Raw genomic sequence first — 12,493 nt, forward strand, 5'->3', positions numbered from 1 at the left:
GAGCCTTGTGGACCACAAAGAGTGTCTTTCAAAGACATTTAAGGGAAAAAAATAAGTCAGGAAGCAACAGTTAAAACAGAGCTCCCCCACAGAAATGATGCTGACAGTTTAGCAAGTAAGTGATCTAGATGCCCTCAGCAGGAAGTTTTTGGACCCAAGCAAAGCAGTTTAAGAAAATGTGGCAGCTGATTTGCTTGCAAGAACACTGCTGGCTTTAGTTTGGACGGGCTTGGTGGTTGGTTAAGGCTTTTTAAGAAAACAGAGGTCGAAAAACAAAAGCCCTTTGCACGAACAAGCCTTGGGGTGTTAGCTTGGGGCCAGCAAGGTCATGGCAGGAGGTGAACTCGGAAGACACTGAATCATTAAACAAATGAATGAAGATTTTTGTCTGGTGAACAGCAGCAGTTTAAAAAACATTTCTTAGCATATGTCCAAAAAAAAAAAAAAAGGTGAATGGTGCATTTAAATATATTAAGCAAAAGAAACCTCGTCCTTTTTCAAATGTGTGTCCAACGGCTACAGAAATGCAAAGGGCTTTGAAAGATGCAGGGAACAGAAGTATTGTGAGATGTTCCTGTAAGAAATTGAGAAAACAAGCAGGATTTATCTCATGCTGGAGCATTAGTCTTATTCCTGAGCCACATTTGAAATGTAAGGAGGGCAAGTTTAGAGATAATAAAAATAATCGTCACTGTCAAGTGTATTTCCTGGGGAAGGCCTGAGGACGAGCAGCAAAGCCTCATTCCTCTGGGAGAGCCGGAGGAGCCAGGCCGCCAAGGTCTGGTGTTTGGAGGCCGTGTCGCAAGGCAGCAAGGTTGCTCTGGAAAGGCACAAGCAGGATTGAAAGGTGCATCAGGGAGGCTGTTCTTATAGTGACTCTGGTCTGTTATCCTCTTCCCTGTGTCCAGGAGAGTTCATCAAAGCTCTGTATGAGTCAGATGAAAACTGCGAAGTGGATCCCGGCAAGTGCTCACCCAGTGAATTAACAGACCATCAGAGCAACCTGAAAATGTGCTGCGAGCTGGCCTTCTGCAAGATCATTAATTCCTACTGGTGAGGCTCTCTCTCCTCCTTCTCCCTCACAGCTCTTTTGAGTCAAAGGTGTGAATTCCTCTTCTAAGGATGTGAAGCCAGCAGTTGTGCTAGGAAACCGCCGTCTTATCTTCTGAGACTGCCTTGTTTCCTTTTCTCACTGCCTTATTACCTGGGGCTCAATATCCTGGGTGACTTTTCCGCCTAAACCAGGGGGTTCCAGCGGGAGCTTCTGCTGAAATCCTCTGCAGGGGACAGATAGTGATTTGTACCTGAACAAGGAGGGAGTTGAGGGAAAAGACAGCTTAGCGGGAGCTTGGAATAAAAAGTGGGTTTGGTATGTGTAGACAACTCTTTCTGAGTCCTTTAGAATGGTAAAACCAAGTGGGAAATCACACTGGCCGAAAGATTTTTATTAATCTCTGCTACTGAGTGCCATTGGAAACAAAAAGTCCTTTCTGCTTCAGGGCAAAGTATATGCAAAGCAGTGGAAGAGCTGTACAAGCAAAATACAAATTTCAATTATAGTTCATATATAGTTATACAGTTCATTTTGATCCAGTTTGTTTTAAATATCTGGAGCACTCTGTTCCAGGGTGCTCGTGGTGGTGTTTGGTGTGCACATCGGTGGGTCTGAAAACAGCTTCATTTCGCATTTTTGAACAAGAGATGATTTAACCAGTACTTACGAATCACCAGATTAAATGGTGATCTAAGAATAGATGTCTAATGACATTTCCTGGCCTAGAGAGGCAGAGTGAAAATATGAGTCAAGGATGATTTCTCACAGTTAATTGTTTCAAGCGATTGGTCACCATTTCGACTTGCTGCCTCTCATTGCCCACACGGTTTTGTGTCTCTGCTCGCTTTTGTTCAGCGTGTTCCCTCGGGAGCTGAAGGAGGTGTTTGCATCATGGAAGCAGCAGTGCCTGAGCAGGGGCAAGGAGGACATCAGCGAGCGCCTGATCAGCGCCTCACTCTTCCTGCGCTTCCTGTGTCCTGCTATCATGTCCCCCAGCCTCTTCAACCTCATGCAGGAGTATCCTGACGACCGGACATCCCGCACCCTCACGCTTATTGCTAAAGTGATTCAGAATCTGGCCAATTTTGCTAAGTAGGTGGTGGTCCCCGAAATCTCTGCTTCTAGGGGTGCAAATCAGGTCAAGTAAGGAGAGCCCTGCTGAGTGGTCACTTTTCCAGACTGCTGATTCTTGGGCAAATTGGAATAGACTTTAGAAAGGAAGAAATTTCCACCATTCCCTTTGGAACAGCCCAGAGCTGAGTTAGGCAGAGTCAATTTGAATGCAGACTGAAGCTGCACTGAATTCAGTAGAGGGACACAGGAGAAAAGCAAGAAGAGGATCATGCATTAGCATGTCTCTGTGCGCCTGTTTTATGCTATTTCAAAACAACAAAAAAAGTGCCGTTCCTGCCAAGGATCATGTTTTTTTTCCCCTTCCACCTCCCAGGTTCCTAGCCGAATGTAGGCACAGGGGCACTTCTCTGCTAGGGGAAGGGGTGCAGGGAAGGTGCTGGAGAGAAACAAAGTCTGTGGGAGGGAAGAGATGTTACCAACCTCCTTGTTGACAGTATGAGCGGCGAGTTACTAGTATTTAACCAAGTCGAGAAAGCAGGGAATCTCTTAAATTGCCCATTTTCTCCCCTTCTCAGACACCTTTTCAGAAAGGCAAGTCAACAGATAACCATTAAGTGTTTTCAGACAGTTATTTTACCCTTGTGCTTTTTTTGTGGTAGTTATTGACTGAATTTTCCCTCCCCTTTCTTGCAGGTTTGGTAACAAGGAAGAGTACATGGCCTTCATGAATGACTTTCTGGAACATGAGTGGGGAGGAATGAAGCGTTTTCTCCTCGAGATTTCTAATCCAGACAGCATCTCAAATATGCCCGGGTTTGAGGGCTACATCGACCTGGGCAGAGAGCTCTCCGTTTTGCATTCCCTCTTGTGGGAGGTTGTTTCCCAGCTTGATAAGGTAAAGCGGAGCAGAGGCCTGGGAGGGCGAACGCAGCGATTGTAGCATAGCAACCGTAAACATGAGGAGGCATCAAGGGAGCAGCCGGAGCCGCGCTGGGGAGAGAGTGCCCAGCGGCTTGGGAGAGGAATGTGCGATAGGGCCATCGCCCAACGGTTCCCCCGCGCTCCTGCTGCGGCCCCGCCGGCTCCGGGAGGCCCCGGGGCGGCTGCCGGGGGCGCCTGGGCCTCACTCCTGGTGCAGACACCCAAATCAGGCAGAGAGGGCAGCGCTCGAGTGCTTGGCTGGGAAATGGAAATGTTGGGGGGAGGCTCTTTTGGGTGCGAGTTGAGGCACCTGGCTGGACCCTCCCCTGCCCAGCTTGGGCTGAAGTCACATCCTGGCCAGGCAGAACTGCTCTCCTGGAAGACCAGGGCCAAAGCCGCTGAGATTCATCCATTTCTGTGATGTTTGCATTAGCTTTTAGCTTAGAGGGGCCCTTGCCAGAGCTGCACTCCCTCCTCGCCACGGGAGACACTCGGCTGCTGCTCTGAGCACTGGGGCCATTGAACTGCGCAAGAGCAGAGTCTGGGTTGTTCTTCCCCAGCTACATTCCCTGCAAGACCCCAAATCATTAAAACCTTGTTAACAAGTAAAGCTGACAAGACTCAGAGAAGCTGAGCTCCATGTCAGCATTTTTTTTTCCTGAAAGTACTTAAAACTGTTCCATATTTGCAGTTTTGGAGCTGCATTATTTTGTCTGTATTCCGTGTCTTTTGAAACTGGAGAGCTGAGGTGCCTTGCAATGTGCTGCTAATGATTTTTGTTGCTAGAAGGGTCTGCCAAGATAATGATTTGTTGGATATTTGTTTTCTCACAGCACATTATTTAAAAGAAGACACTGAGCTTTGTGCATCAGAGTAAATCTAAACGTCCTTGACTCAGAAGGATAATGTATATTAATCTCAGTTAATCTTAGCCTGATAACAATTTGTGGTCTTGTTTATCTGTTTCCCTCATACATGCACAGAGTTTGCACTCATAGTGTCACAGGCAATAAAATCTTTGTTATAAATACAGCTCAGTAAGCTTGGAAAAACAGGCAAAGGGAGCATGTAAAAGACCAGTTCCCTCATTTCCATAAGTTGGGGTAAATCCATCAGTGCCACAAACTGTGCCACCTTCCTCCAGCTGCTCAGGCCATCGGGTCAAGGGAAACCCAGTTTCTGCAGGGCAAATGGGTACTGCTCTCCAAACGAAAATGTCCTAAATGTCTTGGACAGCTGGGAGGGGAAGGAGCCAGACATAAAGCTTTAAAGCAGATGTGCTTTGCCCTTTCTGTAGGTTAGATGTATGGATCTATCCTAGCAGGCCCCTGGGAGCTGGCGTAGTGGATTGCTATATAGAGAATTAAGGGATAAAGTTACACTGCAGTGCTGTTCTACTGTGGGTAGTGAGTGGGAATTGAGGAGACAAGTAACCTCACATATTTTAATAGAGCAGGAGATGCGCTGTAAGAAAGCGTCTGTAAAGAGACCTCTCTCTGAAGTGACCGGATCCTTGCTCACGGGAAAAATAAGGACATCTTTGAAAAGAGGAATGTCTTTGAGGGAGTTTTACTTCAGCATTAAATCTCTGCCGCTTTTGTCTCCTGCTTCGGGCACGAGAGCAAGCAGCACTGTGTAGCTGCTACAACCAGTCTTGACCCAGAGAGGGGGAAAAACAAAGAATCCAAAGGAGCAGCTTCCCCTTAGGGCTGCTGCCGTGCTCGGCCTGGCCAGCACCAGGCTAGGGCGGGATTAAACCTGAAACCAAGTGTTTAATGCCCACCTTCCGTGGCAGTGTTGGAATGAGGTTCGCTGGTGTTTTCATGCAGTTGCTTTTAAGAAGGGAGGAGTGCCTTAGTTTTTGATAACCGTTTGCTGCAGGAGACGGCATCAGCGTAGCATGCCAAGCCCAAAGGCTTCTGAAATGAAAACCTTCCTTTTCCCACCTCCCTCAACCCTCTCAAGTCTCTCATGACCCTTGAATGCCGCATCCCTTGTCTGTTGGCATGCATTTCTTTTACCACATGACTCCCTTTGCCTGGAAAGTTCCCTCCCACTAGCTGAATCTGTAGCCTTTAAACCCCCCTTAATGAATAGATACTGTAGTTTTCACTTTGACCTCACCCAGCCTGGCCTTAGTTTGCTTTGCATGATAGTTTTGCGTTGGAATGGCCACAGTTTGGTTTTGTTGAGCATGATTTTTTGTTTGTTTTGTTTTGTTTTGGGGGGTCAATCCTAATTTCTTTTCTATTTCCTTTTCTTTCCTCAATGTCTGCTGCACCCCGTTCGTCTCCTCCATCCATCTCGTCGCCGTGATTTCGCTGCTCCGTAACACTGCCTCCCGGTCCTGGCACACCCGCACACAACCACCCACCCTCCTTCCTTCCACCTCCACCCCTCCGCCTCTGGGCATCGTTATCCAAAACCTGGCGGATGTCGCGGTGCTTGTTGTCCAATTAGGGTGAAAATTCCTTCCTACAGGCGACCGTGGCAAAGCTGGGACCTCTGCCTCGCATTCTTGCGGACATCACTAAGTCCCTGACCAACCCTACGCCCATACAACAGCAGCTGAGACGTTTCACTGAGCACAGTTCTAGTCCCAACGTCAGTGGCAGTCTCTCCTCAGGACTTCAGAAGATATTCGAGGACCCCACTGACAGGTTGGTCACAGCCGGAGCTGGAGGGGAGATGGGGGATGAGGAGGATTCACTTCAGAGCGCCCAGGCAGTGGTGAATGCCTTGTTGCTTCAACCTTCCCACACCGTAGGAGTGGTTCATGTGAAGCAAAAAGCTGGGACGTGGCAGAAACTCCAGAGATCTTGCACAGGGTGGCCTGTGCCAGGCTTCTGCACAGTCAGGTGTAGCTCCCGTTGGAAATGCCATCTCTCCACGCTGCCTCGACTTACAGGAGCTTTCAGATAGCTCCTGTTGAATTTTTAGACACATGCAATAATGTAGAGCTGGGGAAGGTTTAAATGGGGTCTGAAATGTTCTGAAGTCTTGCTGGGAAGAGAAGGATGTAAGAGATGGGGGGAATTTGTGGGAATGGTTTGCATTTCACCTGTGAAAAATAAATATGAAGCACTTCTTGAATCAAGCCTAATGCTCAGAGATAAGTGGTAATTAATGAAGAGTGTGTTGCAACTTGAAACACTAAGAGCTCATAAAAGGAAATCTAGTTCCTTGAGTCTTTCAGAGCGAGGAAGTTGGCTGGGGGGTTAAATGAGGTAGAGAGGCTTCTCTGGGACAGATCTTGTGGGGACTCAGCTCAGTTAAAAAATAACCAAATTCCTTTTTACTCCACAGTGACTTGCATAAGATGAAATCTCCAACACAGGAAAATGTAGATGGATATTTTAGAGGCAAGACCTTGCTGTTGGTTCAGCAGGCATCTACCCAGAGCATGAGTTACTCGGATAAGGACGAAAGGGAGAGCATCCTGCCCAACGGCCGCAGCATCTCCCTCATGGACCTGCAGGACCCGCACGCGGCCCACGGCGAGCACGCTGCGCTCGTGAGCGAGGCACCGCTGCGCCTGGCGGGCAGCCAGCTCTCCGTGGCCCAGGTGGCCACCATCAAGCAGCTGTGGGAGACGCAGAGCACACCCCAGAGCGCTCCCCAGGTGAGAAGGCCTCTGCACCCAGCTTTGAACCAACAGGGCAGTCTCCAGCCCCTCTCCTTCCAGAACCCGGTTTACCACCTCAACAACCCTCCCGCACCAATGCCGAAGGCCTCGGTGGACTCCAGCCTGGAGAACTTGAGCACTGCCAGCTCTCGGAGCCGAAGCAACAGCGAAGACTTCAAACTCAGCGGGCCCAGCAACAGCAGCATGGAAGACTTCAGCAAGCGCAGCACGCAGAGCGAGGACTTGTCGCGGCGGCACGCGGCGCCCGACAGGCCCGTCCCCGTCGCCCTGCCCCGCCAGAACAGCAGCAGCCAGGCGCAGATCCGCAGAACAGAGACGGGCGCGCGTGCCAGGCTGCCGCCGTCGCTGCCACACAGCGCGTCCCTGCGCAGCACGGGCAGCGCGTCGGCCGCCTCGGGAGCCGTGGCCACCGAGCCCCTGCACAACGGGAGCCGCTCCCGCCAGCAGTCATCGTCCTCCCGAGAGAGCCCTGTCCCCAAGGTGAGGGCCGTTCAGAGGCAGCCGGCGCAGCAGGTAAGGAAAGGCTTTGCCCGGGCGCTCACGGTGCCCTCCATGGGTATTGAGCTGCGCCGACCTTCAGAGCTGCCGTTTGACTTGAGTGCGAGAGCAGGGGTTCGAGCTGAAGGAGAGCAGGGGCTGACCAAGACGTTCAATCAGTGCCTGGCAGCAAGTGAAGGAATAGTGCTGCTTGTTGCCATCTCTAGCTTGGCAAGCCTAGCGGGCTGCTTATTTCTGGATGCTTTTGTACTAAACTTAAAAGAAAAGGGGAAAAAAACTCGTTTTGCATTTCCTATGGTAGCAGCAAGCCTGCTGAAGGAAAAAAAAATCCCAGAATTAAAAAAAAAGAAAGAAGCTGGGTTCCAAATGTTAGTCAATGGCCACGTGAGAGTGCGTTTGGCCCATGGTGCTCATTTAAAATCAGAGCCACCTAAAAAGAGACATGAATAAATACAAAATACCATGGGGTAAACAGCTGGCAACGTAATAACTAAGCAGGGTTGTCTTAAGCATAGAGAAGACTGCATTTTAGCACAAGGCAGCAATCTGCTGCTGCCTCCCCCCGCTCCCCTCCGAAATACTGATTTTTCATGAATCATTCCAACCTGTGAATACTGCAAACACCTTCTGGAAAGCAGGGTTTATATCTAGCAGCTCCTAATTCATTTTGCTCACTTGCTCATAGGCAGCTCCATGTACGTAGTTTTTCTGTAGAGCCGTGGCGGTGCAGGGACCCACGGAGCTCCCCCCGGCGCCGGCTGTGCGGGGAAGGGCTCTGGCTGGTGAAGCAGAGCAGGCAGCAGAGCGGAGCTGGTGGTTGAGCCCCTGCCCGAGGGTTTCCTGGGCTCACTCCACTGGTGGAGCTTTCCCGGAAAACTCTCCCAAAGGCTGCAGTCTCCAGCAGGGAAGGCTGGCTGGTGCCTGGGAACCTAGCAGCACCCAAAGCTTCAAAACTGCTTTGATACCTCAAGTTCATTAACGTATGGGGAGATCAGAAACACTGAATCACAAAGCCAAGGCTCCTGTGCCAAGCTAGCAATACCAAAACACATAATTGCGTCTTGTTTGAAGCGTGTTTGTTTGTGTCCTCCTTTCGAGTTTTGCATGTGGGCACGGAGGGCTGGAAGCGGGGGAGAGCGCGCGGGCCCTGCCCCGAGCCCCGTGCAAACGCCCTGCGCCGGCTGCGCTGCGGGGCCGTGCTGGAGCTGCCTGCAGCCCCCTGCTAGTCTCTGCACTGCCCACTGCGTCCTGCCCTTGTGGAAATCGGAGGCCTTTGCTTCCTTGGCATCGAAGCGATGCCTCGGACATCGCTCCCTTCCCATTCCCTTTTACACTCAGCTTCAGAAATGCCTGCAGGTAGCGCTGCCGCCGGAGCAGTCGCCTTCCCCCCCGCGTGGCTGCTCTGCGCCTCCTGCTGTCCCACTCCTGCTTTTCCATGCCAGTTGTTTTCTCTGGATTTGCTGGAGCACTCGCTCCTGCTTCCCTCACAGAAATCGGTTTGTTCTTCCCTCACCCGCACCCCACAGACACGTCTTAGTGTGTGCCAAGTCGAGCAGCCACAGTGTTTTGGGAGACAAGTTCCATTGCCTCCTTTTAATTGCAAATTGGGCTGTGGAATTCTCTTTTCTCCTTTTTTTTTTCTTTCTGTTCTTTCTTTCCTTCTTTTTTAATTTTAATAAGAGCAGAAGCTTGGCATGTTCTTCCCAGGCGAGCTTTGTGGGCGTTATAATTATTGGACTCTGTTCTCTACAAGCCCCGCTTGTTCCTGAGCGCAGAGGCAGCCCCTTTGCTCGCTGGGAGAGGTCAGCTTTGCCTCCCATTTCCATTGGGGAGGTAGGTGGGAACAGAAGTGTCACTGTGTTCCTCTACCAGGGGGGCACGGAGGGGGATTAATACACGTTCCTAGCGAGCTTCTCTATTCTTTTCCCCCATACCAGAATAGCTCATAACCCTTTCGCAGCTTAAGTCCTTGCCATCCACTTCTGCTGGCTCTCTGGAGACTTTCTGTGAAACCAGCAGGTTTTGCTCAGTTCCTTCTCCCCGTCTCCGCCTTTATCGCCGTGCTTGCTGCAATAAAACACCTAAGTCTGGGAGACCCTGAAACGAGGATGTAGCAGCTCTTTGCCGCTTCCAGGCAGAGCTGCATCCCGTCGCAGTCACACGAGCCGGTGCTCCCGGAGCCAGTGGCCAAGGCTGCTGTCCCGCTGGCTCCCAACCCTCCGAAGAAACCGGCCTCCCGCTCCTCGCGGGCGGCGAGTGACGCTACCTTGCTCTGTTTGTGGTGTGAGAGAAACCTAGGATTGCAGTAGCCTTGCTGCAAAGCTAAGCAGGGGGTGGGTGATAACTGGGTTTGCAAATAAGAACTTCCCCAGAAAGACAGGAGCTCACCTAGGCAAGGAAAAAATTCAGGTTTTCATAGATTTCCTGCACTTTTGCATCTCTGGAAGAGGGGCTTGGGGGAGGCTTTGAGACTAGTAGCTTGGTGGCCATGTTTTCTGCTCTGAAGAAATGTGCTTTCGGTGCTGATTCATACCTTTTTTTTGACAAATGCTTACAGGCATCTCTGCTCCAGGTTCACTCACCTGTGGACTCTGCCACGATGTCACCAGTGGAGAGGACAGCTGCATGGGTCCTCAATAACGGACAGTACGAGGAAGTGGAGGAGGACGTAGAGCAGAACCAAGATGAAGCCAAGCATGCTGAGAAGGTAGGGTTTATTCGGCACGCAACAGCCTTTCTGGCTTCCAGCACCCTTCAACTGCTTCCAAAGTGCTCTCCAGGTGCTGCTGTGCCAGGGTCACACACCAGTCCCATTGGCACGTCTTCCCACTGGACACTCTTTGTAGAACAATATCCCACACTACAGATTAATCTAGGTGCAGGCTGTACCATGTCAAATGGGTGCACGCTGCCATAACTGAGAGTTCATACATTACAGGCTGATATTTGGCATTTACCTGCATCGTAAGTCACGCCACCTCAGTGACAATATTATAGTTACAGTATGCTGCTATTTTTCTACACTTGAAATATGTTTTAGTGATCATGAAACTCCATTAAAAATGATGATTAACTCAGCTGAGTGCAGTTTGGTATGCACTAAGTGCTGGTACAAGTCTCTGCAAATGCAATTCAATCTTGATCAGCAGCTGCATTCTGATTTTGTCTTGGGCTTCACCCAAGGCAAATGTCTGTCATCTAGATGGTGGAGTATTACAGGGCTAGCCAGAAACGTCCATCATCTCCTGAGATTCACTTTTTAATGTGTGTTTATTTCCCAAAGTAGATGTGACTTTTTTCCCAAATAAAGGTTTTTTTCCAAATAAGAGGTTTGGTATTCTGAGAGGGTGGGATGAAAAGAGGATAATATTTAGTGGACAAGAACTGGCAACAGAGACAATTTAGGAAAGGTAAATGAACCAAAACTGAAGTGGAATGTGCTGAGATTCATTGTACTATTGCACAAGTGATTATCCAGAGGTGGTAGGTGGAAAAAACAAACCTTAGCCAAGTAAATTTGCAGACTATACGTAGTGAGTGATGGGCTCTGCCTTCAGCCTGGAACAATTGGTTTCATGTTCCTCAGGTCCTGAAAAACGGGTTATTTGGGTCCCTTTCACAAGTTTGGTCACCTCAGGACAACTCTTTACAGCTGAGCACCATTAGCAGCTTGTGGCTGGGAACTCTTTGGGTCTGGAGTAAGTGGGCTTGTTACCAGGCAGGACTGAGGAGCCATGTCAGAGCTATTTGAGGGCTTAAATTGGGCTACAGGAGGACATTCCACAGTGTGGGAATAACTTAATGCTCAGTGGGAGTCTCCATGCTCCTTTGTGGTTGCCCACAGTTGTCTGCTTGTCATTTCCTTTGCTCCCATCAATTTATTTCTAATGAAAGCGAACGGTGGCTTTCTCTCAGCAGCAGCAGAACATAATAATCCAATGGGTTCCTTTCTCCTTTGCATCTGATTCTTTCCTCCTCTGCTCCCCTCCCCGCGCAGTACGAGCAGGAGATAGCGAAGCTGAAGGAGCGCCTGAAGGTGTCCAGCCGCCGGCTGGAGGAGTACGAGCGGCGCCTCCTCGTGCAGGAGCAGCAGATGCAGAAGCTGCTCATGGAGTACAAGTCCAGGCTGGAAGACAGCGAGGAGAGACTACGCCGGCAGCAAGAGGAGAAAGACAGCCAGATGAAGAGCATCATCAGCAGGTGAGACTTGGCTGCAAAGTCTGCAGAACATGTAGAGCAGGAAGCTCCCCCTTGTCACATTTATCCTTGACAATAAAGAGAGCAGTTGTGTGGGCTTGACATTCCTGGACTGACACCGCTCCTGCCTTAGAGATGAGGAAGCTGAGATACGGGTGTTGAGACTTGCTTCAGATTGTCAGCAGAGCAGACAAAAAGATTTAGGAATTTCCAACCCCAGTCTCTGCTATACCTATAACCGGTCCATTTGCTTTGTTTGAAAACTGTACTCATGGGGTGGTTGGGGTGGTTTTACAGGACAGTTAGATTTTTGTCAATGCCCACTTTGAATATAATAAATTCAGCCAGTTGGGGCTGTGAGAAGGATCAATAACCTTTCTTGAATGCAACAGATTTCTTGCAGAAAAGAGGACGATCAGAGAAGTCAAAGCAACAGCCCCAGAGTAGCTGAAACACCCAGGAATGGTTTTAAACTGTCCTAATTCTCTCTTTTTGCACATCAGACTCATGGCAGTTGAAGAGGATCTGAAAAAGGATCATGCTGAGATGCAAGCCGTCATTGATGCGAAGCAGAAAATCATTGATGCACAGGTAAGGAGCTCAGTCCAGGAGTGAGTGCCCTGTGCCTAGAACCCATCATTCTTCCCTGTCCTCCTGTCCCAACGTTATGATCTAACTCCCAAGGCAGTACTGGCACACATGACTTACTGCCTCCTGGGAGAGAATTGGGAGTTTTGTACAATAAAGACCCTACTGTCCGAGAGCAGGCTTTGAAAAGTCAAAATCACAGGACTTTTCTACTTGAGGAGAACCCAAGTGGTGAAGGAACAGTGGGGCTTTGTGTGGACACTGCTCCAAGCGTGGGCCTGGCAGCTCTGGAGCAGCTGTGCTTCTTAGCAGCATAGGTCAGTGGCCATGTGCATGCAGCCCAGCTGTGCACGCTCAACCATGGCTCGGAATGGCAAGGGAAGGGCACGCTTGCCATGGAGCTTGCCCCGTCTCCCTCATGTGGCATTTCACCTCATCTGGCTCTCTGTGTCAGCCCGCTTGGCCACCAGGCCAGGACAACACCCGGTCAACACAAGTTACTTGTGGGAAGTGGG

General features: G+C 50.0%; 1 protein-coding gene across 1 annotated transcript in view; it reads left to right on the plus strand.

The window, feature by feature from the left end:
• RASAL2 (RAS protein activator like 2) overlaps positions 1–12,493 on the plus strand; it is a 119,254-nt gene that overhangs the window by 103,104 nt on the left and 3,657 nt on the right. Inside the window, exons 10-17 of the mRNA XM_088524890.1 lie at positions 909–1,053; positions 1,910–2,146; positions 2,822–3,023; positions 5,510–5,709; positions 6,356–7,208; positions 9,766–9,900; positions 11,191–11,393; positions 11,894–11,981. Coding sequence (XP_088381016.1) covers positions 909–1,053; positions 1,910–2,146; positions 2,822–3,023; positions 5,510–5,709; positions 6,356–7,208; positions 9,766–9,900; positions 11,191–11,393; positions 11,894–11,981 — 2,063 coding nt within the window. The remainder of the gene's footprint in view (positions 1–908; positions 1,054–1,909; positions 2,147–2,821; positions 3,024–5,509; positions 5,710–6,355; positions 7,209–9,765; positions 9,901–11,190; positions 11,394–11,893; positions 11,982–12,493) is intronic.

The sequence above is a fragment of the Tinamus guttatus genome, unplaced genomic scaffold, assembly GCF_059628265.1.
Source record: "Tinamus guttatus ecotype Peru unplaced genomic scaffold, ASM5962826v1 Tinamus_guttatus_pri_ptg000215l, whole genome shotgun sequence".
Lineage (NCBI taxonomy): Eukaryota > Metazoa > Chordata > Aves > Tinamiformes > Tinamidae > Tinamus > Tinamus guttatus.